The sequence below is a fragment of the Lagenorhynchus albirostris genome, chromosome 19, assembly GCF_949774975.1.
Source record: "Lagenorhynchus albirostris chromosome 19, mLagAlb1.1, whole genome shotgun sequence".
In the NCBI taxonomy this organism is placed as follows: domain Eukaryota; kingdom Metazoa; phylum Chordata; class Mammalia; order Artiodactyla; family Delphinidae; genus Lagenorhynchus; species Lagenorhynchus albirostris.
Window position 1 is genome coordinate 45875998 of NC_083113.1, and position 27621 is coordinate 45903618.

At 40.0% G+C, this 27621-nt stretch overlaps 1 protein-coding gene across 9 annotated transcripts in view; it reads right to left on the reverse strand.

Annotated features, from left to right (window-relative positions):
* Window positions 1-277: 277 nt before the first annotated feature.
* The window catches only part of IST1 (IST1 factor associated with ESCRT-III), a 31256-nt gene continuing 3912 nt past the window's right edge, over window positions 278-27621 (reverse strand). For 2 of the 9 annotated variants that reach the window (XM_060131971.1, XM_060131973.1), the window contains exons 2-11: window positions 22564-22644; window positions 13379-13481; window positions 12765-12945; window positions 11908-11995; window positions 6926-7009; window positions 6293-6403; window positions 4892-5092; window positions 3966-4108; window positions 2868-2916; window positions 278-1642 (exon numbers count right to left, since the gene is read on the reverse strand). In XM_060131971.1, the coding sequence (XP_059987954.1) occupies window positions 1457-1642; window positions 2868-2916; window positions 3966-4108; window positions 4892-5092; window positions 6293-6403; window positions 6926-7009; window positions 11908-11995; window positions 12765-12945; window positions 13379-13466 (1131 nt within the window). In that variant the 5' untranslated portion in view covers window positions 13467-13481; window positions 22564-22644 and the 3' untranslated portion in view covers window positions 278-1456. Of the gene's footprint in view, window positions 1643-2867; window positions 2917-3949; window positions 4109-4891; window positions 5093-6292; window positions 6404-6925; window positions 7010-11907; window positions 11996-12764; window positions 12946-13378; window positions 13482-22563; window positions 22645-27621 lie in introns of all 9 variants that reach the window. The other 7 variants (XM_060131970.1, XM_060131974.1, XM_060131975.1 and 4 more) reach the window with 6 other exon arrangements.

Genomic DNA, 27621 nt, shown 5'->3' on the forward strand with positions numbered 1-27621 from the left:
ACATGAGTCAGAAGTAAGCTCACTGCAACTTTAATTAAAGATACAAGCATGAGATCTGGCTAAGGGGGAGCCCTGTACAGAGAAGTAACCAAGCCAACTCACAGGTAACAATCTGGGCTTAAATACTGAGATCGAAATGGGCCCCTTACTCCCCAGGCATCCTACCCAGGGAGCCAGTAAGGTCTGGCTTGTGCCCAGTATGGGTCACTTGCTTAAATACTCTCCACTAAAATCCTGACCCTCGTCATTTGACCAAAACAATGGAGAAAGCGGGGCACAGAATTTTTAACTTTATTAGCAGCTACTGAGCCATGACATACAAATCAATCAAAAACATTAAAGTTGCTTGAAACAAGTGTGTACAGATACACCACACAGAAGCCGAAGTCGTATCTTCCGATCCCAAATCCATCCTTGTGGGGAAGGATGGCCTTAGCTAGGGGGCAAAACAGTAAGAGTCTCATCCGTCAAGGGAAGGAGCAAAACACCTACAGCCACATGGGCACCAAAAATTTATCTGAGATCAGTTTTTAAAGGTTCTCTTGATCATAACGTTTTCAAATGAAAACAGGAACCCCTCTTCACCTGTAGGCTTTCCAGCTCACTACTCAAGAGACTTGAATATTTCTATTAAGGCTACTGGAAGCCCACCTTAGCCTTGAATGGTGACTTTTGCCCAGTATGTGGCCAGCAATGCAATCCAACAGAACATGCCATGGGGAAAAACAGTAATTTATATACAGTGCTGCCCTCTATTAAAAGGGAAACACAGCACTCAAAATAAAGCAAAAGGCCACAGAGGGCTCCCTGAGAATCCAGTAGAACTAAGAGAGGCCTTCAACTTTCCAAAGTTTGCAACTGGATCCAGGTGGAACAGTGCCCTGCAGCAAGGAGTAGTGTGTATGTCAATGAGAAGACCCAGCTTCTAAGAACTGTTACAATGGCTTCCTGAGCCATTTTCTCTCTCCCATTCATATTAGAGCGAGAAAATAGACAACTTGGCCTTGAATCTCACTCACCACCAATCCCTCTGTATGGAGGGCTTTGTTTCTAAGTCTAGAACCTCAGCACAGAGCTGAGACACTTCATGAAGTACTCTCCTCCACCATCCGGCCATCTTTGACAGCTCTCCCCTTCTCACTCCCCTGTGGAGAGATGGTGGGACAGGAAGGAGAGAAATGGGATCACACTGACAGGAAATGGACAAGCAAGGCTGCCAGGAGCCAGCTGCTCCAACCTCACAATCTCCAGTTGTTAGTCTCTCAGGAGCAATGGAGAACCGGAAAGCAGCAGAGTGTGTCAGAGCAGGAAGAGAGCCCAGAGGAAGAGTGTACTCAGTGATGGTTAACAGATGAAGCAGAATTTCATGGAGATTCTTTGTTACAAGGAGAAATTGCTCAGTCTCATTTCCCAGAACTTGGACCTTGCCTGGTTTAGGAAGCCTATGTTTTCTTTTTCAGCTCTTCAAATCTCCGGGAAAGATCATCAAAGTCAATGTCTTCAGAGGCTGAGGTGTTGGCACCAGCAGATGCAGTTGGTAGTGTGTCTGGCACAGATGGCAATTCTGGCAGTACAAAGTTGTCATAGGTATCCACGGGTCTGGAAGGAGGCTTTGCAGAAGCTTCTGGCTTGGGTCCAGGACCTAATTAAATTACAGTAAGGAGCACAGTGTTAAAAATGCCAGTGGCTCAGATCCTCAAACCCCACAATCCCCCCTGGCAGAAACAATAAAATAATCAAAATACTGGAGAAAACATTGTTTTTTAAAAAATAATTCTAAAGGTCAATAAAAATTTTCAGACAATTAACAGCTATGTTTTCTAATTATGGTTGAATATGTTTTACTTTCCTACAGTGAGAAAAAAGTTTAAGGGAAAGTCAAAGTGTGATGCATGGGGCTTAGGTACACAGCATTCATTTCAATGGACTGTCCCCTTTCACAAAGGTCTACTCCCATAATAAGAAAGTCCAAGAAATGGTACTAGAATTCTATTGGGATGAGCTACTCTTTAAGGCTTATGGGAAAAAAATTTTATATGGAATGTTAACATCCATACCGTTTGATGTAATAGAATGTGATCTGTATTTCTAGTCTTCCGTTTTGTATCTTACAAGTTAAAATCATCGCCCTCTCTACCTACTGTATGTTTCCATTTGTATCTAAGTTCTAGAACAGGCAACCTAAACCATAGTTTTAGGAAATAAGAACAGTGCTTGCCTCTGGGATGGAACTGACTAGAAAGGAACACAAGGTAACTTTCTGGAGTGATAGAAATGTTTTGTATCTTTACTGAGGTGGTGGTTACATAATGCATGTGTGTGGAGACACATCAAAACTCATCACAATATACACTTCTGTGTATTTTTTGTATGTAAATTATACCTCAATGAAACTGTCCCAATTTTAAAAAATATTCTCCTCTGGGTTTCTGAAGTGCTGGTAGTGTTTTAATTTTTCAGTGAATGGCTACATGAGCATGCGTGGAGCTATACACTTATGATTTATGTCTGTTTCCCCCTCTTTAATGCCCAAATTTAAGAACAATTTTGGTATTTCCAGGCACAGTGGAAATGGAAGCAGCAGGAACATACCGAACTTGAGGATGACTGAAAACTGCAAGGTGAAAAAGAATAATGATACCACTACGAGAAACAGAAACTTGGGAGATTCTTTGGAGCCACGAAAGATTTTTTCTTTTTGGAAGTGGGAAATCCTGAGTTCTATTTCCACCATACTGCATTTGGGGAGAGAACGTGGCATGTAGGTAGAATGCCACAAGCATAAAAACAATCTGAGGGAGGAACAGAGATGAGAAAACAGCAAAGGGTTCAGTACTGACAAACTCTCAAGAGGGTTTCTGACTCACCAATGATCTGTGCAGAAGAGACATTCTTATCAGCATTAATGTCATCAACCTGAAACACAAAGATCATGACCAAAGGAGAAAGCATCACTGGTGAAAGTAATGGTATAAGCCCATGTGTGTTGCAAAAGCTAGCTGCTCAGCAAAAGCAACAGAAACTGCTCCAAAGAAACTGCCCCTCCGCCCCCTATACTCCTTTCCTGATCTTCTTCCAACCAGACAGATACCATGTTGAACTCATAACTGCCAAGCAGAGGAAAAGAACATTCTTACCACACCATAACATCTCTCTTTAATCTGTTACCTTCACCTTCCAGGCAGAGAGAAAGCATTCTAAACCACCGCATTCATCTCCAAGAACCAAGTCCTCAAATACTAACAAAGATCTTCTACCTCGTTCCTAGAAACAGCTGTGGGCAATGCTTCAATGCGTGCAAAACCAAAACATAAAAATTCAGGCCCAATGTAAAAACCAAAGGAAAGAACACTAAGCAAGCTCAGGAACAGGGCGATCTCCCTAGATGAGCAAACAAGGCTGGCAGAAAAGTCATCTAATTCTCAACCAAAACCGTTACAACCACCTACAGTTCAAGGCATCATTACCATATTAGCAATAACAGCAAGCTCTAACTATAAGACTAAAATATAAAATTAATGCTATAGGCTGAAATTTACTAGACACTTATCTGTTTAAGACAAAAATCTGGTTCTTATTCCTTTACACAGTGTTGAGAATTTATAAAACTGGTATTTCAATTATTATATTCTAGTACCAAGACTGTACCAGCTCAATATGATTCTCTGCCTAGTCTAAAAAAAAGTCTGATCAAGTGCCCTACCCCAACTTTCCAGGATCTGCAGCTCCTTCCTGATTCCTGGCTTAACTGCAGACAAAGCATTGCCACCAATGATGCTGCCGCTGCCACCACCACCACCACCACTCCCCATTTCCAGGGTAGTATTAAAGCAACACAAGAATCCAAAGCATAGAGCAATGCCAGTACTAGTTGATCAAAACTTTGCCTTCCCTGTGGCCATTATTTTGCTCTCTCTTCATGGATTCACTCTCCTGCTGCTTATAAAAGAGGCTCAGGCACTTACAGATTCATATGATGGGGGAGTTGCTGGTATCTGAGGTGGATGAATATTGGGAAAGGTCTGATAAGTTCCCATTGGCAATCCATTGAAATCCGACTGCAAGAGGAGAAAGGCAACATCAGAGACATTGCCCCGATCTGCAATTTCTGAAGTGTGTAAATAGGAAAGGAGAAGTAAATATGTGTGTGTATACAACTATTTTCTCAATGTGTATATATTCACATTGAATACATATATATATATATTCAAGATATATATTTAATACATGTATTCAAGAGCCCCAAAAGAAAAAGTGCCTAAAAGGACCACATGTGATTAGGGAGAATCCAGATTTTTAAAGATCTGTACCCAAAGGCTATTCTTCAAATTACTAAATTGCCTCAATGTCTACAAGGGAAGCTTCTTACCAGACTTTCTTTTTTGGGGGAGAGGAGACGACCGCACTGCACAACACGTGGGATCTTAGTCCCCTGACCAGGGATCGAACTCACGCCCCATGCAGTGGAAGCATGGAGTCTTAACCACTGGACTGCCAGGGAAGTCCCCAGACTTTCTTACTACCAATGACTTTCATCTTCTTATCTACAAAGGAGGTAGACCTGGTAATAAGTATTGGTTATTCATTTTTGGAAAACGCTACTAGTATACCTACAAGTCCCAAAGGTTCAAGAAACCTACATGAAAAGGAGTTTTTCTAGTACCATCTCTCTAGATTTTCCCACTTCATTACCTACAGATGAACCAAAAGACTTTCTCCAAATCCCAATGCTATTTTTTCCACAGTATGATCAATAAACTAATACCAAATATTCTTACTGCTAAATCCTCTTGATAACCTACAATTCCTGAGTGTATTCACAGAGCCAACTTGTCATCTTCTGTAACATTTTCTAGAGTTTATATCCATATTTATTTGTATGTGTACTTACTGGTCCCTTTGGAAGAGGGTATGAGAAAGGAGTGTTTGGAGATGGCATAGGCATGGGCATGGGCATTGGCACTGTTCCATCAAGTCCACCAGCTGGTGCTGTGAATCCACCCCCACCTCCTCTTCCAGGGCCCCCTTTCTTCACATCATCTGTGAATCCAACATCAATAAGATCTGTATCTACTCCAGGAGGAGCTTCTGCCTAAGAAAAAGAGAGAAACCCATATCATTAGGCCTGTCACCAGCTAGGTTCCCCAGGAAGCTGACTCTGAGATGGTGATTAGCGTTGACAGAAGTTTACTGGAGAGGTCTCTTGGGACAGACACCTGTGGGGACATGAAGGAAGCAGGGCTGGGCAAAGGAAGAAGGTGGGCTGCCATGCATTCACAACAAAGGGGTCAGCTAATTCCCCCAGGGAGTTCTGGAGCTAGGCTGGGACTACAGCAGGTGCTCCCAACTGGGGACAAAGGGGCAGAGTCTTTAATCCCCTGCAATGACCAGTTACCAAATACAGGCTGCCCCCAGGAAAGACCCTGGGTAAGGAAGCTGTCTTCTGAGGGCCATTGCTGGAGGGACACTCAGCTGCGTGAGCCACCAGTCATCAATACTCTCAAGAGCTGGGAGAGGGGCTTCCCTGCTGGCGCAGCGGTTAAGAATCTGCCTGTCAGCGCAGGGGACACGGGTTCAAGCCCTGGTCCAGGAAGATCCCACATGCCGCGGAGCAACTAAGCCCGTGCACCTAGAGCCCATGCTCTGCAACAAGAAAAGCCACTACAATGAGAAGCCCACATACCGCAACGAAGACCCAATGCAGCCAAAAATAAATTTACTTAAAATAAAAAAAGAGCTGGCGGAATAAATGTTTCTGTCCTGAAATGTGTACTTCAGGCAGGGGGAGGGTTGTCTGAGCAGCACACCAAAACATATACTATACCCAGTCAACATGAACTGCTGATTTACTATTTGCATATCTGCCCTTCTTTCACTGTAAGCCTCTTTAGGACAGGGACCTTGTTTATATATTTTCTGTATTCTCAGCTTTCTGGAGCACATGGCAGGCACACAAAAGATGTTTTCAGGATCTGTTCTGGGTCTTGAGGCTTTTCTTGCTACCCATAGGGGCCTCTCAATTCCTTGAACTTCACTGAAAAGTAGCAATAATGCCACTTTATATTTGTATCAAAGTTTGTACCTTTTCAAAGTGTTTTCAGTCATTCATCTCATCTGATCCCTAAATACTCTGAGAGATGCAGGCGTATTTATTGTTACCCCAGAGGCATTAACTGGACAAAGGCTTAAACTCCCATATGCAAACTTGAGTGCAAAGAAAATGGTTATTTTTCAAAGACAGTGATATCGAGAGACTCATTTTCCTTTGTATTCTAAAAGACTCTAAACGTACCATGACCACAGAGTCAGGCTCATAGGGCACATTGTAGTTCTTGGCAATTTCAATCAGGTATCTCTCCACCAGGATTTTGGGTGGGGCCTCCACACTCAGTTTGTGCATTAGCTGTAAGTAAAAGATCCAGGGTTAAGATGCATCTGCATCAACCAGCTTAAGCCTAACCTGTATCAATTTTAAACTTTGTTCCTCACATTTCAAATTGAGAGGAAAAAAAGAAGCTCCATCCAGTTAAATTATTTTTTTCAATCACAAAGCACAAGACCCGTGTATCTCTCACATTCTCTGGTTACATATGCCTCAAAGACTGATATTGCTGCCTTCCACATTTGAGATCATCTACCCTTCTCCCCACCTCACTTCTACCTCCATAAATCACAAGTGGCACAAAGGATAAGGTACAAAATCAGGAATGACACAGGATGATGGAAAGCTTCACAATCAGAGGTGTAGGACAGGGGTAAGGAGCTGACTGCACTGCCAGACAGCATTCTTCTCTCTCTTACTATGAAAGGTGCAATCCCAGATTAACTCTACATTACAGTGGTACCCACTGGACTCACTGCAGGCAATAAAAATAACCTGCCCCACCCCACCCATTGCTTCATGTTTAACAATTATGTTCATTACCCGGTCATTCACAGTTCCAATCTGGTTGGTCCTACATAACTTGCCATATTCCTTGCTATACTTGGCACAGAGTTGATCAGCAACCTACAGAGAAAAAGAACAGTAAATAAAAATGGAAACCACTCCTACAGAGGGCTTCAAGCTTCCTCCTATTAACAGTAAACAGGATTTCCAAAAGACTAGGTCTGTAAAGCCTTAAGGGGTACATATTAATTCATTTAGATATTTGTTTATCCAGCCATCCACTGAGCTGCAACTATGTGCCAAACACTATTATAAGCATTATGTTATACACTACAAATGATGAAGAAAAACAGACATTGTACCTACTCTTATAAAATCTTACAGTCTCTGGGTAAAAACAATCATTACTCAAATAATCACAAAGATAAAGGTACAAATGCAGCTGTGATAGGGGAAAGGAAAAGTACACTAAACTATCTGCTTACAACAGTAGAATCAGACCTGATCAGAAAAGTCAGATAAAGTGATGCTTCACTGAGATGTAAAGGATGATCAGGAGTTAACTAAACATGGAGGGAAGGAAGAACATTCCAGGAAAAGAAAACAGCATGTGCAAAGGCCTCTGCTGGAAAAACAGGGCCAATCCTCAAGCCAAAATAAAATCAGTGAGCCTCTTGTGCAAGGCCCAAAGGAAGAGTGTGGTAGGAAATGAAGAGAGGCAGATGGGGGCCAGACAGTGCAGGGCCGTGTAGGCTTTATTAGTTTTGTTTCTATCACAAGAACAACAGAAAACTACTAAAGGACTTTAAAGCAAGGGGTAGTGACAGGATTAAGATGAGTGTTTTGAACAGAACCCTTAGTCGTTCTGATGGAATGGTGAACAGACTAAAGGAAGCCAAAGTAGATGTAGAAAAAACGTTCAAGAAGTTACTACAGGGCTTCCCTGGTGGCACAGTGGTTGAGAGTCCGCCTGCCGATGCAGGGGACACCGGTTCATGCCCCAGTCTGGGAAGATCTCACATGCTGCGGAGCGGCTGGGCCCGTGAGCCATGGCCGCTGAGCCTGCGCATCTGGAGCCTGTGCTCCACAACGGGAGAGGCCATACCTGTGCTCCACAACGGGAGAGGCCATAACAGTGAGAGGCCCGCGTACCGCAAAAAAAAAAAAAGAAGTTAGTACAGGCAGGAGATGACAGTGCTATTAGACCAGAGTGGTCCCAATACCTGGAAGTTCAGTGAGGGGGCACTCAGTGTTAGGTAGACTTTCAGTGGTACTGGGTACTTATAAGTTTTTTATTTGTCTTTTAACGATGGTTTTTGTTCTGCTTTATACTATGCAGAAATCTTTTTTACTTATATTATCACTCTTTGTTTATGGCTTTTAGGTTTTGTGGCATGTTTATGCCTTTTCCACTATGAGATTATTTTTTTTAATGCCTAACTTTGTTTCTTTAAGGTTTCATTTTTTTAAAAAAAACATGTAAATCTTTGTTTCATCTGGAATTAATCTTGATATAAAGGAGGAGTACAAGAGAGGCTATAAACAAGATTTACATTAAAAGTAGAAGTAGTTGCCTCTACTCTCCCATTCCCCTACCCACAAAACTGTATAACCACTCTCCCTACCCTATCAGAATACAGGAGGCTTACTCTCTGGGGAGGTTAAACTAAAGGAACTGTGGGCTCCATGCACAGCAGAGAGCAGAGATACTGGCAACAAGAGAATTATGTGCAAATCTTCTCTAAGAGAGGAATGATACCTTTGGCTTCCTTCTCCCTGTGCTCTCAAAAATGCAGCCAGCTTATACCTTCCAGGTAGAAAACAGAACTCCTCTCTGAGGAAAATGACCATTCCAAGGAAAGAAAACTAGTTCCTGACAGTCTAGAGTTCCCTCAAGAAAGGGCTTAGATCATTTAACAATAAGCTGGTGCTGGAGGTATCATGCTCCCTGATTTCAAGCTATACTAAAAAAGCTGCAGTCATCAAAACAGTATGGTACTGGCATAAAAACAGACAAATCAATGAAACAGAACAGAGAGCCCAAAAATGAACCCATAGTTATATGGGCAATTATTCTACAACAAAGGAGGCAAGAATATACAATGGGTAAAAGATAATCTCTTCAATAAATGGCGCTGGGAAAATTGGACTACTCTCTCAACACATACACAAAAATAAATTCAAAACAGATTAAAGACTTAAACGTAAGATCTGAAATCATAAAACTTCTAGGAAAAAATACAGGCAGTACACTCTTTGACACTGGTCTTAGTAATACGCTTTTGGGTATGTCTCAGGCACGGGAAACAAAAGCAACAATAAACAAATGAGACTACATCCAACTAAAAAGCTTTTGTACAGTGAAGGAAACTATCAACAAAATGAAAAGGCCACCTACTGAATGGGAGAAGATATTTGCAAACAATATATCTGATAAGGGGTCAATATCCAAAATATACAAAAAACTCAACACCAAAATACAATCCAATTAGAAAACTGGCAGAAGATCTGAATAGACATTTTTCCAAAGACAACAAACACATGGCCAACAGGCACATGAAAAGATGCTCAATATCACTAATTAAGAACTGCAAATCAAAACCACAATGAGATATCCCCTCACACCTGTCAGAATGGCTATCATAAAAAAAAGACCACAAATAACAAGTGTTGGTGATGATGTGGAGAAAAAGGAACACTAGTGTACTGTTAGTGGCAATGTAAATTGGCGTAGCCACTATGGAAAACAGTATGGAGATTCCTCAAAAGATTAAAAACAGAACTAACATCTGATCCAGCAATTCCACTCCTGGGTATTTATCCAAAGAAAACAAAAACACTAATTAGAAAAAACATATATATGCACACCTATTCTCACTGAAGCATTATTTACAACCACCAAGATATGGAAGCAACCCAACGGCCCATCAATAGATGAATGAAAATGCAGTACATATACACAATGGAATATTACCCATAAAAAAGAATGAAATCTTGCCATTTGCAACAACATGGACAGACCTAGAGGGCATTATGCTAAGTGAAATAAGTCAGACAGAGAAAGAAAAATATCATATGATCTCACTTATATGTGGAATCTAGAAAATAAAACATATGAACAAACAAAAACAGAAACAGAATCATAGATACAGAGAACAATCAGGTGGTTGCAAGAGGTGGGTGGGAGGAGGAAATAGGTGAGGGAGATTAAGAGGTACAAAGTTCCAGCTGCAAAATAAATGAGTCACGAGTATGAAATGTACAGTGTGGGGAATATACTCAATAACTAAGTAATGTGTTTGTATGGTGACATATCATAACTAGACTTATCGTGATCATTTTGAAATGTATAAAAAAAATCACTATGTTGTCTAACAGGAACAACATAATGTTGTAGGTCAATTACACTTCAAAAACAAACAAACATGCAACAAACTCATAGAAAAAGAGATCAGATTTGTGGTTACCAGAGGCAGGGAGTGGGAGGGAAGGGGGAATTGGATGAAGGCACTCAAAAGGTCCTACAAATTTCCAGTTGTAAGGTAAGTAAGTACTAGAGATGTAATGCACAACATGATAAATATAATTAACACTGCTATATGTTATATATGAAAACTGCTGAGAGTAAATAGTAAGAGTTCTCATTACAAAAATAAATTTTTCTATTTAATTTTGTATCTATATGAGGTGATGGATGTTCACTAAAATTACTGTGATAATCATTTCATGATGTATGTAAGTCAAGTCATTATGCTGTACATCTTATACAGTGCTGTATGTCAATTACACCTCAATGAAACTGGAAGGAAAAAAGAGAAACAAACAAACAAACAATGAATTGGCATCTGGCAATAAGCCCATCCAAGCACACAAGAGGTTCCAATCCACTTTTTAGTACCTCACTCTTAAATATGAACAGCCAAGGGCCATGAAACCTTTCAGAAAAGCCTCTATTATAAAAATAGTTTAAATCTAAGAAATAGATAGAAGGAAACAATACAGAAACAAGAAAAGTTAAAAAGGGACTATAATATTCTCAGAGAGTTAGAAGACACTGTAGCCATGAAACAAAAATAATAGACTATTAAAAAAATACATATTCAGAGACTTAAAAAGAGCTCTTAAAAAATAAAAACAGGGCTTCCCTGGTGACGCAGTGGTTGAGAGTCCGACTGCCAATGCAGGGGACATGGGTTTGTGCCCCGGTCCGGGAGGATCCCACATACCGCAGAGCGGCTGGGCCAGTAAGCAATGGCCGCTGAGCCTGCGCGTCCGGAGCCTGTGCTCCGCAACGGGAGAGGCCACAACAGTGAGAGGCCCGTGTACCGCAAAAAAATAAAAAAATAAAAAATAAAATAAAAACATACAGAAGACAAGGAAATCTCATAAGATAGGTTGGGAGATAAGACTGAGACAATCTCCTAGTGAATAACTGGCAAAGATGTAGAAAATAGGAGAGAAAACAACTCGACTGAATTTGTACCTGAGCAGTCAGTACCATATCCACGATGTGGCAGGCAATTTCTCAGTGAATTTTTCTGTCTCTTCTACCAGACTCTAAGCTACAAGAGTAGGGCTGGTGTCATACTTTGCTCACCACTGTGCTCTCAGTACCCACCCAACTCACAACATCTGCTCAATAAATATTTGTGGAATGAATCAATGAAGCAAAACATCCATTCCCTTAAATTAATGTTATTTTAACTTTACTGGTTTACAGTTTATAAAAACTCTTCTATTTTTACATACTTAAATAACATTACAATAAAAATAATTTAAGAAAAAACTGGGGGATATTTGTAACTTTGCCCCTTAGAAAAATTACTCAAGTTTGGAAAACACTGTTCTGTTCCAGGATATAAGGCCTGAAAAGGAGGAAGAAACACGTTTACAAAGACTTTTTCAAAGGCAGCATGAGAAGGGTACAAAAATATGTGGTCAAAAAAGCAGAAGTGACTTATTTACCAACCTTTCTACTAGGATAAACTTCATGCATCACTGAAACTGGTTGTACTCACAATTTTCAACTCAGCCACTTCTGACTGGAGTCGAGGAGCAGCCCAAATCAGTGTAGACACAGATTCAGCCAGACCAGAATCTAACTCCCTAATTAAGGTAAAAAAAAATAAATAAAATTTAACATTCTTTCAAACAAACAAAACCCCGTCATCTGTATCCCATACTTGATAGCCTCTAAGGCAATTTCACAAATCTCACTGGATTCTCACAATAACTCTAGGCTTCAAGCCATCACTGTCATCCTATTTTGGAGGGGGAAACACAAACAAGTAACAAGCCCAAGGTCACAAAGTCAGAAAATGGTTGAGCCAAGACTCAAACTTAGGCCTCTTGATTTCAGATTCCAAATTTTCTTTTCACCAGTTGTTTACATTGAGATCAAGCCTTCAAGTGAATAGCAGGAAGAATGTTGTTGGGTATGTGAAGTGGTAGTCCCTTAGTGCTATCGCCCTATGTGTAGGAAGAGACCAGTATTACTACTCCTTTCTCAAATTCCAGAGGTGATTTGACTTAGGTCTTCAAATTAAAATACCTTACTTCATTACAGTTATACAAGATGAAAAAGTTCTAGAGGTGTGCTGAACAACACTGTGCCTACAGTTAAACAATACTGTATTGAGTGCTTTAAAATGTTTAAGGCAGATCTCATGTTAAATGTTCTTATCAAAAAAAGGGGGATACAAGGAAATTTCTGGAGGTGATAACTGTTTTCTAACTTGATTGTGATGATGGTGTACAGGTGTATGCCTATGTCCAAACTCGTCAAATTGTACACATTAAATATGTGAAGTTTTTTCCTAAATAACTATACCTCAATGAAGCTTAAAAAAAAAAAAAAAAAGACAAACCAGCTTACTTCATAGACTGGATGAGGCCAAACCGAGCCAGCAGCAGGTCACAGTACAGCTCCAGGATCTCCATGGCCTCCACAAGGTAGTCTTCCCGAATAATGTGCTCCACTCGGATTCGAGCTCGTTCATCTTTCCCAGCAGCCAGATAGTCAGCAATCTCCTTCCTTGCTTTCTGGGCCAGTTCCGCTAAAGCACAAATCCCACTCCAGTCACAAAGTAGTAGTATACTGGGCCCTGGCCTGCAGGCAGACATCCACCCCAAAACAGAAAAGTGGGTGTTTCTACTATATCCTAGCTCACCCTCCCTTAGCAAATTTAGTCTCATCTCATCTAGTCTAGAATTTGCTACCTCGTCTAGATGAGAATATTGTTTGTGTAGCCAGAAATTTCCACCTATGGAGTCACGTTACCTATTCCACAGCAAGAGTATGTTCCTTTCCCTGCAACAAAGTCATTCAGTCTAACTAGTCACAAAGGACAGCAGAAATGTATCCAAAACCTAAAGGATATGGGATCCTTAAGACTTCATAGTGCTAGCCTGAAAGAGCCAATATTGAGGTGCTAGGACTCAGTGGTGTATTTTGGGAAAGAAAATATAATGCAATCATGCATAACTCACTTTTTTTTTTCTCCAATAGTTTAAGACGGTTTATGACTAATCTCAAATTGACTCGTAAACGCTCAGCTTTAAATCCAGAGCCCAGCATGCTGTGCTATTCCTCCTGGAAAAAGATAAGAAGCACAGTGACTACTTTCAAGTTAAAATTAGTTCAGGAACTAAGACCAAGTTAGAGGGTGGATTATTTGACATTATAAACCAGAGTAGTTTTCTAATACAGGTAAATAACATGATCTGACTCACAGTTTTTAAAGGTCATTTGGCTGCTGGGTGGACAACTGATTGGGGGAGGATAATAATGGAAGCAAGAGAACCAAGAACAAGGCTATTACAACAGTCCAAACAAAAAATGAAAATAGCTTAGACTGGGATGGTTAGCAGTGGTGATGGTAGAAGTGATTGGATTTGAGATCTGTTTTGGGCACAGAGATGAAAGAACCTGGTGATGGATAAAATGATTATCTATCTCTGTACTGGTGTAGGGGTGGGGTGATAAAAACAAAGAAGCTGAAAGTCCTCCTACTTCTCCCCCCAAAAAGATAAGAGGTAGTAATAAGAAAAGATTATCAAATTTAGAACTAAATTCAAAAATATCATCACCTTAATTCCTCAAATCCTCCTACTAAGTCTTAGCCTTTGGAACAAGCTACTGCCCAAGATCACAGAAATATCATTAACATCTACCCACCTACAAAGAAATATACAAAGAGGTAAAAAAGTTAAAAAAAAAAAACTGCTCTATAAAATTCGACAACAGGGATAAACAACAAGGTCCTACTGTATAGCCCAAAGAACTAAATTCAATATACTATGATAAACCATAATGGAAAAAATATTTTAAAAAAAAGAATGTATACATATATACAACCGAATCACATTGCTCTACAGGAGGAATGAACACAACACTGTAAACAACCATACTTCAGTAAAAAAAATTTAAGAACAAAAAGCAAAATAAAATAAAATTCGACAACAGAAGGCTATTATTTACTAAGACTTTTACTGAACAGCAGAGTTAAAGTCAACAAAACCACTCCCTCCACCCATAAGACTTAAGGGTATAACACTGTGCATTGACCACTGTGCACTCTGTATCAAGACAGCACTATTTCTCTCTATTAATTATGGACCTGAACTTCAAAACATGTAATATCCAAACAAAAGCTAGGCCTAACAAAGTAACCGAAGGACAGACAAACCAAAAAACATACCCAGTGTAAGGACAAACACTAGGAATAGTATGTCTGCCTGTGCATAAACCACTAACAGAAAACATCAGATGTATTTTTCTTTTGTGAAACTGCCTGCAGAATCCTTTATACTTCATTTAATAATTAACCCAAGTCCCAGTTTACAATGGTAAATATCTGGGATCCATGATAATACTAAATTATGTTCAATCCACTTAACAAATATTTGCTGATTATCTCTATGACAGACAATGGCTAGACGCTGGAGATAAAAAAATTTAGAAGGCACAGTCCTTGTGATCAAAAGAACTTAAATTCTATTGGAAAAAAAACAGCTAAGAATATCTGGCAACTACATTACTATTTGCTAAGAACTAGAATTCTAGAGTAGTACTCAACTGGAAGTGATTTTGCCTAGAGGGGACATTTGGGAATGACTGGAGACATTTTGGTTTGTCGTGATTTCAGGAGATGGTACTAGCATATATAGTAGGCATACAAGGATGCTGCCTACATCCTACAATGAACAGGACAACACCCCCGCCCCAAACAAAAAAAAATCCAGCCCAAAATGTCAATAGTGTCAAGATTAAAAAACCTATTCTAGAGAAAAGACATGCAACCTGCTCAGGGATGTTACAGAATTCTTTCTAGGAGAAGGAAAAGCCTAAGCCAAGTCCTGAAGGACAAGCAAGATATTCGTAAGGTAAAAAGAGGGTGTGACTATCCTGGGCAGAGGGAGTGATGTGTGTAAAATCCAGGTACTAGAAAGAACAAGAAGTTTTGTGAGAAACACAAGTTCAGTACAGCTGAAGCATGGTATTAATTACAGCTTATGTCACATGTCTCATAATCCTAAATTCAAAACTTCAATTCAGGGCTTCCCTGGTGGCGCAGTGGTTGAGAGTCTGCCTGCCGATGCAGGGGACATGGGTTCGTGCCCCGGTCCAGGAAGATCCCACATGCCGCGGAGCGGCTGGGCCCGTGAGCCATGGCCGCTGAGCCTGCGTGTCTGGAGCCTGTGTTCCACAACGGGAGAGGCCACAACAGTGAGAGGCCCGCGTACCGCAAAAAAAAAAAAAGAAACGAACTTCAATTCAAAAATTATTTAGATGATGTCAGGTGCTATAGTAGGTTCTGGTGCTGACTAGATCCATACAGTATTCCTGTTCTGAAGGCATTCATAACCAGAGATAGATAGGAATTAGAAAAACAGCCTGGGAAACAGTAACTAGCACTAACATTTACTCTACCAGGCACTTGCCCAAGATCAGCCAGCAACTAAGTGGTAGAGCTAAGGATAAAACCTAAGTGCATCTGAATTCAAAATCCAATTAAACAATCCTAATCATACAGTGCTACATCATTTTTGGTACTAACAATTGTGATACAATATATATTTTTAACCCCCTTCAACAAATATTTATTGAATGCCTACTATACTGTGACAGGCCCTGGAGATAATATTGGTAAGGAAAAACAGACACGGTTCCTGCCCTTATGGAAGTTTATAGTCTAGTTAGAGAAACTTATCACATCAGTAACTAAAATAACAACTGCAGTAAGGGCCACAAAGAAATAATGGTTCTCTGGAGTTTATTATTATGGGATTTGAATTCTTCAGTGGATACCATCTCATAGATAAAAGATAACAATACTGGGGGTCTGATACAGTTATGACAGAAAAACATCAAGATTTCTCGGTAGTTCTTAAGTAGTCTATAATCATCAGATGCCGTCAATACTTGCAAACAAAATATTAGTCATATCTGTACTTTATTTTCAGAAGCCTTAAAAACATATACATTTTGACCTAGTAATTCTACTCCTAGAAACTTAACCTAAGGAAATAATCAGAGCTTCATGCACAGAATTTTATACAAAAATATTTATCATGGGGCTTCCCTGGTGGCGCAGTGGTTGAGAGTCCGCCTGCCGATGCAGGGGACACGGGTTCCTGCCCCAGTCCGGGAAGATCCCACATGCCGCGGAACGGCTGCGCCCGTGAGCCATGGCCACTGAGCCTGTGCGTCTGGAGCCTGTGCTCCGCAATGGGAGAGGCCACAACAGTGAGAGGCCCGCGTAACGCAAAAAAAATAAATAAATAAAAAATAAAAAATAAATATATACATTTATCAGCACATTTTAAGACCAAAAAATTGAAATAATGAACCATATGAATAATGAAATACTGTTCTTACTAGTTAAACAAATTATATATATTTACGATGGAATTTTAAGTAGCCACTAAAATATTTTTTAAAAAGCATTTACTGGGACTTCCCTGCTGGCACAGTGGTTAAGAATCCGCCTGCCAATTCAGGGGACATGGATTCAATCCCTGGTCCAGGAAGATCCCACATGCCACGGAGCAACTAAGGCTGTGCACCACAACTGCTGAGCCTGTGCTCTAGAGCCCACGCGCGGCAACTACTGAACCCATGCACCGCAACTACTGAAGCCCACGCGTTCTAGGGCCTGTGTGCCGCAACTACTGAGCCCACGTGCTGCAAATACTGAAGCCCGCAAGCCTAGAGCCCATGCTCTGCAACAAGAGAAGCCACTGCAATGAGAAGCCTGTGCACCACAATGAAGAGGAACCCCCGCTCACCGCATACAGAGAAAGCCCACACACAGCAACGAAGACACAATGCAGCCAAATAAATAAATAAAAAGCATTTATTAACTTATTTATTAATGATATTAGTTTAAAAAGCATGACTATATATGCAGGATGACTCCAAATTCTGAGTTTTAAAAAAAGCACATATGTAAAGACAAAGGCTAGACTAAAAAAACAAACAAAAACAGATTTAGTTTTTCCTATATGTAAAACTCTTTTCAAATCCAAGGAATTTGAACTAACATTAAAGCTAACACTAAAAACGAAATCTACCTCAGAAAGTATATAATTCGGAATTTCTATCAAAAGACAAAGAATAATATAAATAAATTCATTTGCCTCCTTAGAAAAGCAAAATGTTAACTCATCAGTAAACATTAAGATCAACTTATCAGAATAGGTATCTAAAGTGGCTAGACACTGAAAGACACAAAAGTGTTAATGGAAGAGACAGGGAATAAGGGGGTAGCTTTAGCAACATGAAGAAACTCTGGAGGGTGTAAAGACATCTCTATTTCACATATTTGCCTAAAATGGGTCAGCATCCACAAATGCTAGTTTGGGACCATAATGAAACAGCTTGGAAAAGAAAGGAACCCAAACAATCATAAGAATAGGGACTCTGAAGAAGAAAGTGCTAAAATTCTCTGAAAGAGGAGCTTAAAAATATTTTATGCTGCAAATATAAATCGAACTCTGTGAAGGAAGCTGAAAACACTGAAGTGAGGTCTATATTTCACTGTTAATCTTTTGGCTTGGAATGTGTGGGGGAGTTTCTCTCCCCCAAAAACCCTACTGTAAACCTACTGTAGAAAGCAGATAAAAATAAACCTAAATTACTCATCTTACGATTCAGTAATAGTATTTGTTCAAATTTACAAAAATAAGTAAAATCACAGTGCCCCTTTAAAGGAGTCTAACAATCAGGGTCCTAGCTGGAAACACATAGTATCCACACCTGGGTAATGTGAGACTTTAATAAAGAGACTACTTACAGGACCTCCCTGGTAGTCCAGGGGTTAAGACTCCGAGCTCCCAATGCAGGGGGCCCAGGTTCAATCCCTGGTTGGCGAACTAGATCACGCATGCATACTGCAACTAAGAGTCCACATGCCCCAAGTAAAGATCCCACGCACCGCAACGAAGATCCCACATGCCACAACTAAGACCCAGAGCAGCCAAATAAATAAATAAATATTTTTAAAAAGAGAGACTACTCATGCAGCTCAATAACAAAAAAACAAACAACCCAATCCAAAAATGGGCAGAAGACCTAAATAGACATTTCTCCAAAGAAGATATACAGACTGCCAACAAACACATGAAAGAATGCTCAACATCATTAATCATTAGAGAAATGCAAATCAAAACTATAATGAGATATCATCTCACACCAGTCAGAATGGCCATCATCAAAAAATCTAGAAACAATAAATGCTGGAGAGGGTGTGGAGAAAAGGGAACACTCTTGCACTGCTGGTGGGAATGTGAATTGGTTCAGCCACTATGGAGAACAGTATGGAGGTTCCTTAAAAAACTACAAATAGAACTACCATATGACCCAGCAATCCCACTACTGGGCATATACCCTGAGAAAACCATAATTCAAAGAGTCATGTACCAAAATGTTCATTGCAGCTCTATTTACAATAGCCCGGAGATGGAAACAACCTAAGTGTCCATCATCAGATGAATGGATAAAGAAGATGTGGCACATATATATATACAATGGAATATTACTCAGCCATAAAAAGAAACGAAATTGAGCTATTTGTGAGAGCTAATTGACTCTAGGATAGACCTAGAGTCTGTCATACAGAGTGAAGTAAGTCAGAAAGAGAAAGACAAATACCGTATGCTAACACATATATATGGAATTTAAGAAAAAAAAATGTCATGAAGAACCTAGGGGTAAGACAGGAATAAAGACACAGACTACTGGAGAATAAACTTGAGGATATAGGGAGCGGGAAGGGTAAGCTGTGATAAAGCGAAAGAGAGGCATGGACATATATACACTACCAAACGTAAGGTGGATAGCTAGTGGGAAGCAGCCGCATAGCACAGGGAGATCAGCTCGGTGCTTTGTGACCACCTGGAGGGGTGGGATAGGGAGGGTGGGAGGGAGGGAAACGCAAGAGGGAAGAGATATGGGAACATATGTGTATGTATAACTGATTCACTTTGTTATTAAAAAAAAACAATAAAAGTGAGGTACCACATACTCATTATTAGCCCCTAATCCTATCAAAATTCCATCTTTAAAATAATATAAGTAATGTTAGTAAGGGAAAAAAATGAAATAAAATGCAGATTATTCATTTGGTTAGGGGAATAGATAGCTATATGGGAGATCAGAATCTAAAAGTGGTATTTAGAATCCATGGTAGTCAGTTTATCACTGTCAAAATTGATTTTTGCATGTAATGGAAAGAAACATAAGTTCTTGCTGCTTTTAACCCTTCTAAATGAGTCAAAAAAACCCACAAAATATATCGAGTATATTGTGCACAAATAAAGACAATGCGGGTTTGAAGGAACTTTACTGATCAATGATAGAAATATACTCTATTTCTGTAAGCCTCTCAATTAAATAATGTGAAATATTTGTGATGTACAATAAAGACATTTAGAAGAATAAAAAAAAAGACTACTTACAAAGGTGTGGGTAAGACTTAGAGAAACCAACAAAGGACAGTGAATTGTCCCAGAACCATTAACACATCTAGGCCTGAAGGGGCAAGATGAGGAAGTAGAATCTGGAGAGGGTAGCTATATGGAAAGGGCCACCAGACAGGAATCACTGGTAGAGGTATGCAGACCACTTGCAGCAACCTGGAAGGGAAGCAGCAGGGGAATAAATACCTAGCCCTCATTCCTCCTGCCAATCCATCTACCCTTCAACTGGAAGCCAGAAAGCAAAGGGGCCAACAGACACGGTACACGTGAATGAGCCTCCAGGGATGTAGATCAGAGGGAAAAGGATGGTATGTGGCTCTGGAGGAGGAAACAGAAGGCATCCAGCCCAAAGACTATTATTTTTCCACAAGACCAAAGAAGCCAGAACCTACATCTACCAAAGCAACCTCAAATTTACACTGTACTAAGACTTCAGTTAACCAAGCTAGAAAATTGAAGCTAAATCGTCTTTCTACAATAATAAGTACGGTATAGTGAATATAATTTAAGTTCTTACAACATAATCTCTAAAGTCCGTTTCAACCCTATGATTCTGCAGGACACTAAATATCCCATTGTACTGAATTATATGAAATAAGCAAAAAGGCATAGACAATTGAGATTAATCCTCAAGACATCTCTTGCAAATCTTATTTCTTAAAAGTAACGTAGGGCTTCCCTGGTGGCACAGTGGTTGAGAGTCCGCCTGCCGATGCAAGGGACACGGGTTCGTGCCCCGGTCTGGGAAGATCCCACATGCCGCGGAGCGGCTAGGCCCGTGAGCCATGGCCGCTGAGCTTGCGCGTCCAGAGCCTGTGCTCCGCAACGGGAGAGGCCACAGCAGTGAGAGGCCCGCGTACCGCAAAAAAAAAAACAGTAATGTAATCTGCACACTCATGTTCATAGCAGCATTATTCACTATAGCCAAGTGGTGGAAACAATCTGTCCATTGACAGATGAATGGATAAACAAAATGTATATACATGTGTGTATATATACACACACAATGGAGTACTAATATTAGTATACTCCAATAGTCTATGTTGTAGCACATGAGTTTCCTTCCATTGAAGGTTAAATAATACTCTATTCATCTATCAGTATTCTAGCAGTATTAGTCTATCAGTATTTAATAATATATATATCTTAATGGTAAATGTATGCATATACCTTAGGATCCAGCAATCCCATTCCTGGACATATACCCTGAAAGAAATCTGTACAGAAGACCATGAAGACACATGTATACAGATTCTGTGGTAGTAAGGAGGTGGAGGAATGCTAAGTGTCCATTACAAGAAGACAGATAAAATGTAACAGAAACATGACAGAATACTATCCAGAAATCAGAATTAATGAACTAGCTATTCTTAGAAAAACATGAATAGTCCTTAAAAAACAGAAGTAAAGAACAGGGTTCTAGGTTCAGCATTCCTTTCACTGAATGAAGCTATAAATCCTGAAGAGCACGTATGGAGCAGCTCTTTGAGAATTCTGAAAAGTAAATAATAGAAGCTGGATGGAGACCAGAATTTGATATGCCAATAACGTGGTAGTGAGTTTATCACTTTTTTTCCTCTTATATTCCCTGGCCTAGATGCAAGGCAGCCTGAAACCCAGAAGTGAACACTGATAGAGAAAGGAAGAATATCAAGAGAAGCTCTCTAGTCCTGCCTTGAGAAACCAGAAAGGGGACCCCTGGTATGGACAGAGTGGGTGAAATACACCAACAGGAAAGTCAACTCATGGAAAAGACAATCAACATACATCAATGCTGAGATTATACAGATGTTGGAATTAATTGACAAAGACTTTAAAGCAGCTACTATAGGGTTTCCCTGGTGGTGCAGTGGTTGAGAGTCCGCCTGCCGATGCAGGGGACACGGGTTCGTGCCCCAGTCGGGGAAGATCCCACATGCCGCGGAGCGGCTAGGCCCGTGAGCCATGGCTGCTGAGCCTGCGCGTCCGGAGCCTGTGCTCTGCAACGGGAGAGGCCTCAACAGTGAGAGGCCCGCGTACCGCAAAAAGCAGCAGCTACTATAAAAAGGTTGCAACAATTCAACTATATTTCAATAAAAAAAAAAATTTAAAAAAACGTTGCAACAGGGGACTTCCCTGGTGGCGCAGTGGTTAAGAATCCGCCTGCCAATGCAGCTGGCACGGGTTCGAGCCCTGGTCAGGGAAGATCCCACATGCCGTGGAGCAATGAAGCCCGTGCGCCACAACTACTGAGCCTGCGCTCTAGAGCCCACGAGCCACAACTACTGAGCCCACGTGCCGCAACTACTGAAGCCCGTGCGCCTAGAGCCCATGCTCTGCAACAAGAGAAGCCACCACAACAAGAAGCCCGCGCACCACAACAAAGAGTAGCCCCCTCTCGCAACAACCAGAGAAAGCCCGCGTGCAGCAACAAAGACCCAACGCAGCCAAAATAAATAAATAAATAAATTTATTTAAAAAACAAAAACAAAAAAAAACGTTGCAACAGGTAAGGCCAAATACTCTTGAAATGAATAACAGAAAGTCTCAGTAAAGAAACAAAAGACATAAAGAGGAAACAAACTTTTTTTTTTTAGCTGCATGGAACCCAGCCCCAGCAGTGAAAGCACCGAGTCCTAACCACTGGACCACCAGGGAATTCCAGAAGAAACAAACTTTAGAACTGAAAAATACATCAAAAGTAAGAAACTCACTGTGTGAGCTGGATAGCAGAAAGCAAATGACAGCAGAAAAAGCCAATGCACTTCAAGATAGGTCAATACTACGTATCCAATCTGAAAAACAGAGATAAAAAACATTGAAAAAAGTGATCAAAGCCTCGGATATCTGTAGAACAAACAGCAAAGGACCTAATGTTTGCACTGTCAGAATCCCAGAAGGATGGGAGAACTAGTTTGGTACCAAAAAACTTTTGAAAACTCCCCAAATTTAGCAAAAAACATAAATCTACAGACTGAAAGAGCTCAGAGAGCTCCAAAGAAATTTATGCCTGGACTCATCTTAATCAAATTGAAAACTAAAGACAAATTTTTTAAATACTGAAAGCAGTCAGAGAAAAACATGTTACCAATAGATGACCTATTCAAATAACAGATTTCACATCAGAAACAATGGAGGCCAAAAAGAAGTGCCAAAAGAAAAGAACTGTCAACCCAGAATTCTATATCCAGAGACGATATCCTTCAGAAATAAAGGTGAAATAAGTCATTCTCAGATGAGGGAAAATTAATAAGAAAACTTGGAAAACTAAAAAAAGGAAGAAATGGCAAGTATTTATATCTTGTATTACAGAAATGGCAAATATCTGGGTAAATATAATAGATGGTTCTTCTCCTGAGTCTCTTAAAACGTATTTGAGGGACACTTCCCTGGCGGTCCAGTGGTTGGGATTCCGTGCTTCCACTGCAGGGGGCATTGGTTCGATCCCTGGTTGGGGATCCTGCATGCCAAGTGGCATGGCCAAAATAAAAAAATTTGTATTTGACAGTTAAAAGCAAAACTAATAACATTGTCTGATGGTTTTTTTTTTCAATGTATGTAGATGTAATACATAAGATGACCACAACATAATAGTATTAAGGGGGGGCAGGGCAAAGGGACCTATATGTTTCTGTATTCCACAATAAGTGATAAAATACTGATTCTAAGTAAATTGTGAAAAGTTAAGTACATCCACTGTAATCCCTAGAGTGACCAATAAAACGTACTATATCAAAAAATAGACTAAAAAACTCGACAGATTTTAAATTTGATACTAAAGTGTTCAAATAACCCAAGAGAAAGCAGGAAAGCAGAAACAGAAATGAAAAACAAAACAAATAATAAAATGGTAGAACTAAAGTCAAATATACTAATAATTACATAATTAAATAGAAATGATCTAAACACAAAACACAGAGAATTGTAACTATGTATGGTGACAGATGTTAACTAGACTTTCTAGAATGGTTCAAAAAATGATCCAACTATATACTGCCAAGAAAAAACGCACGTCAATACAATAATGTAGGCAGGTTAAAAGTAAAGGATGAAAAAAACTAGATCACGCAAACACTAATCAAAAGAAAGCTGGAAGTTGTACCTTTCGACCCCCTCTACCCATTTCGTTACATAATTCCAGTTATAAAATAAATGAGTCTTGGGATGTAATGTACAATGTGGTGTAGTGACTGTGGTTAATACTGTACTGTGTATTCGAAAGTTGCTAAAAGAATAAATCTTTTTTATTTTTTAATTTTCTGGCTGTGCTGCATGGCATGTGGGATGTGGGATCTTAGTTCCCTGACCAGGGATTGAACCCACGCTTCCTGCAGTGGAAGCTTGGAGTCTTAATCACTGGACTGCAAGGGAACTCCCAAGAGAATAAATCTTGAAAGTTCTCATCAAAAGAGAAAGAATTGTAACTCTGTATGGTGACAGATGTTAACTAGATTTACTGTTGTGATCATTTCCCAATACATACAAATATCAAATCATGTTGTACACCTGAAATTAATAAAATGTTATAGATCAATTATATCTCAACTTAAAAAAAAAAAGCTGAAGGGGCTGAAGTGTTAAAGTAGACTTCAGCAAGGAAAACCAGGGATACAAAGGAATATTATATAATCATTAAAGGGTGAATTCACCAAGAAAATGTAGCAATACTAATAGTGAATTCAGGGAACAACAGAGCTTCAAAATACAAGAAGAAAAGACAGGACAGGACAAAGAAACAAATCCCTAATTGTAGTTGGAGACTTCAACTGTACTTCCCTCTGTAATTCATCAACTAGTAGACAGAATATCAGGATATACAAGAACTGAACACCAACTGTATCTTACTGACGTTTACATAGAACACTCCACTCAACACAGCAAAGCACAGGGAACATTCATGAATACAGACCGTATCCTGAAGTACAAAACAAACCTTAACAAATTAAACAGAACTTAAGTCACCCAAAGTATGTTCTTCAACTGCAATGGAAATTAACCAGAAATCAGTAACAAGAAAGATAACAGAAAATCTCCAAACACTTGGAAATTAAACACCATTACTTCTAAATAATCCATGTTAAAGAGGAAGTTTCAAGTGGAAATTATTTTTAAAGGTTTAAACTGTAAGAAAATGAAAATTAAAATATAACACCAAAATTTGTGGATGAAGCTAAAACAGTGCTTAGGGCAAAATTTACAACTCTAAATGCTTACATTAGGAAAGAAGAAAAGTCTCGGGACTTCCCTGGCGGTGCAGTGATTAAGAATTCGCCTGCCAATGCAAGGGACATGGGTTCGAGCCCTGGTCCAGGAAGATCCCACATGCCACGGAGCAACTTACTGAACCTGCACTCTAGAGCCCGCGTGCCACGACTACTGAAGCCTGCACACCTAGAGCCCGTGCTCCACAACAAGAGAAGCCACCACAATGAGAAGCCCGCGCATGGCAACGAAGAGTAGCCCCTGCTCACCGCAACTAGAGCAAGTCCGAGCGCAGCGACGAAGACCCAACGCAGCCAAAAATAAATAAATAAATAAATTTATATTTAAAAAAAGAAGGTAGGTCTCAAATTAGTAATCTAAGCTTCCACCACAAGTAACGATAAAAAGAGCAAAATTAACTCAAAGCAAGCAGAAGGAAACAATAAAAACAAGGCAAAAACCAATGAAACAGAAAAGAGGAAAATCAATGAAACCAAATGCAGGTTCTTTTGAAAAGAGGAAGGAGGGAGAGAGGGGGAGGAAGAGAGAGAGAGAGAGAGAGGAGACACAAATTACCAGTATCAGGATGGAAAGAGACAGATATCATTACAGATCCTACAAACATTAGAAGGGGACATTATTACTAATCTACACCTATAAATTCAACCATGAGACAAAATGAACAAATCTGTTAGAAACGCAATTTACCAAAATTGACACAAAGTGAAACTATACTCAACATCTTGTAATAATAACCTATAACGGAAAAGAATCTGAAAAAGAAGAGATATACATGTATAACTTAATCACTTTGCTGTACACCCAAAGCTAACACAACACTGTAAATCAACTATACTTCAATTTAAAAAAAAAAACAAAAACTGACACAAAGAAGTCAAAAATGTAATTGCCCCTAAACATTACAAAAATTGAATATAAAATTAGGAACCATTCCAGAAGAAAATCCAGGCCCAGGTAGCTTCTCTGTTAAACATTTAAGGAAAATTAGCACAAATATTTACATGAACCCTCACAACTCAAAAGGCTGGTATGAGGATTAAATGAAAATCTGTGGAGTTTAGGGAATTCTCTGGTTGTCCAGTGGTTAGGACTCTGTGTTTTCACTGGCAAGGGCCTGGGATCAATCCCTGGTTGGGGAACTAATATCCCGCAAGCCTTGCGGTACGGCCAAAAAAAAAAAAAAAAAAATTGTGGCATTTAGAACAGTGCCTAGAACATACGTACACAATAAGCACCATATAAACGTTTGTTAAAATAAACTCTAGGGAGTTCCCTGGTGGCCCAGAGGTTAGGAATCCAGACTTTCACTGCTGTGGCCCAGGTTCGATGCCTGGTTGGGGAACTGAGATCCCGCAAGCCAAGAGGCGCGGCCAAAAAATAAACAAATAAAATAAAGTAAAATAAAACAAACTCTAGTCAACAGACCCATACTCTGGGCTTCTCTGGTGACACAGAGGTTAAGAATCCGCCTGCCAATGCAGGAGACACGGGTTCGAGCCCTGGTCCGGGAAGATCCCACATGCTGCGGAGCAACTGGGCCTGTGCACCACAACTACTGAGCCTGCGCTCTAGAGCCTGCGAACCACAACTACTGAGCTTGCATGCTACAACTACTGAAGCCTGCACGCCTAGAGCCGGTGCTCCGCAACAAGAGAAGCCACCGCAATGAGAAGCCCGCACACCGCAACGAGGAGTGGCCCCCACTCACTGCCAACTAAAGAAGGCCCGAACGCAGCAACAAAGACCCAATGCAGCCAGAAATTTAAAAAAAAAAAAAAAAAAGACCGATACTCAAAGAAAATGTCTAATAATCTAAAGATCAGCTGATAAATAAAATTTTAAAACTGAATAGTTGATGTACAATATTATATGTTACAGATATACAATACAGTGATTCACAATTTTTAAAGGTTACACTCCATTATTAAATGGAATTTTGTATGTGTCTTAGGTTAAAATAAAATGTTAAAGGTATGCTTTGTATCTTTTTTCCCCTGCTTGAACTTTTTTGATTAACTGTTTTGACCTCATTGGAGGATTTCAACTGTATATAATCAGTATAGCTCTTCTTGAAGGCAAACACTATTTCTGAGGTTCCACTGTTATTCTCACACTGCCTTACAGTACTTAGTACAAAGCTGTCACTCATTCATCATGTTAATTAGTGGAAATTTAACTAAAAATAACATTGATTTTTAGGGGCTTCTCTGGTGGTGCAGTGGTTGGGAGCTCGCCTGCCAATGCGGGGGACACGGGTTCGACCCCTGGTCCGGGAGGATCCTGCATGCCGTGGAGCAACTGGGCCCGCAAGCCACGGCTTGAGGCCTGCGCACCTGAAGCCCGTGCTCCACAGCGGGGGACGCCATCGCAGTGAGAAGCCCGTGTGCCTCAGCGGAGACCCAATGCAGCCAAAAATAAATAATAAAAATTAATGAAATAATAATAACATTGATTTTTGAATTTCACAAACTTACAGAATCTAGTTTTGTTTTAGATTTAAGGAAAGGAAAATAATTTGCCAAAACACTTTGTCAACTTGAGTTCTGAGA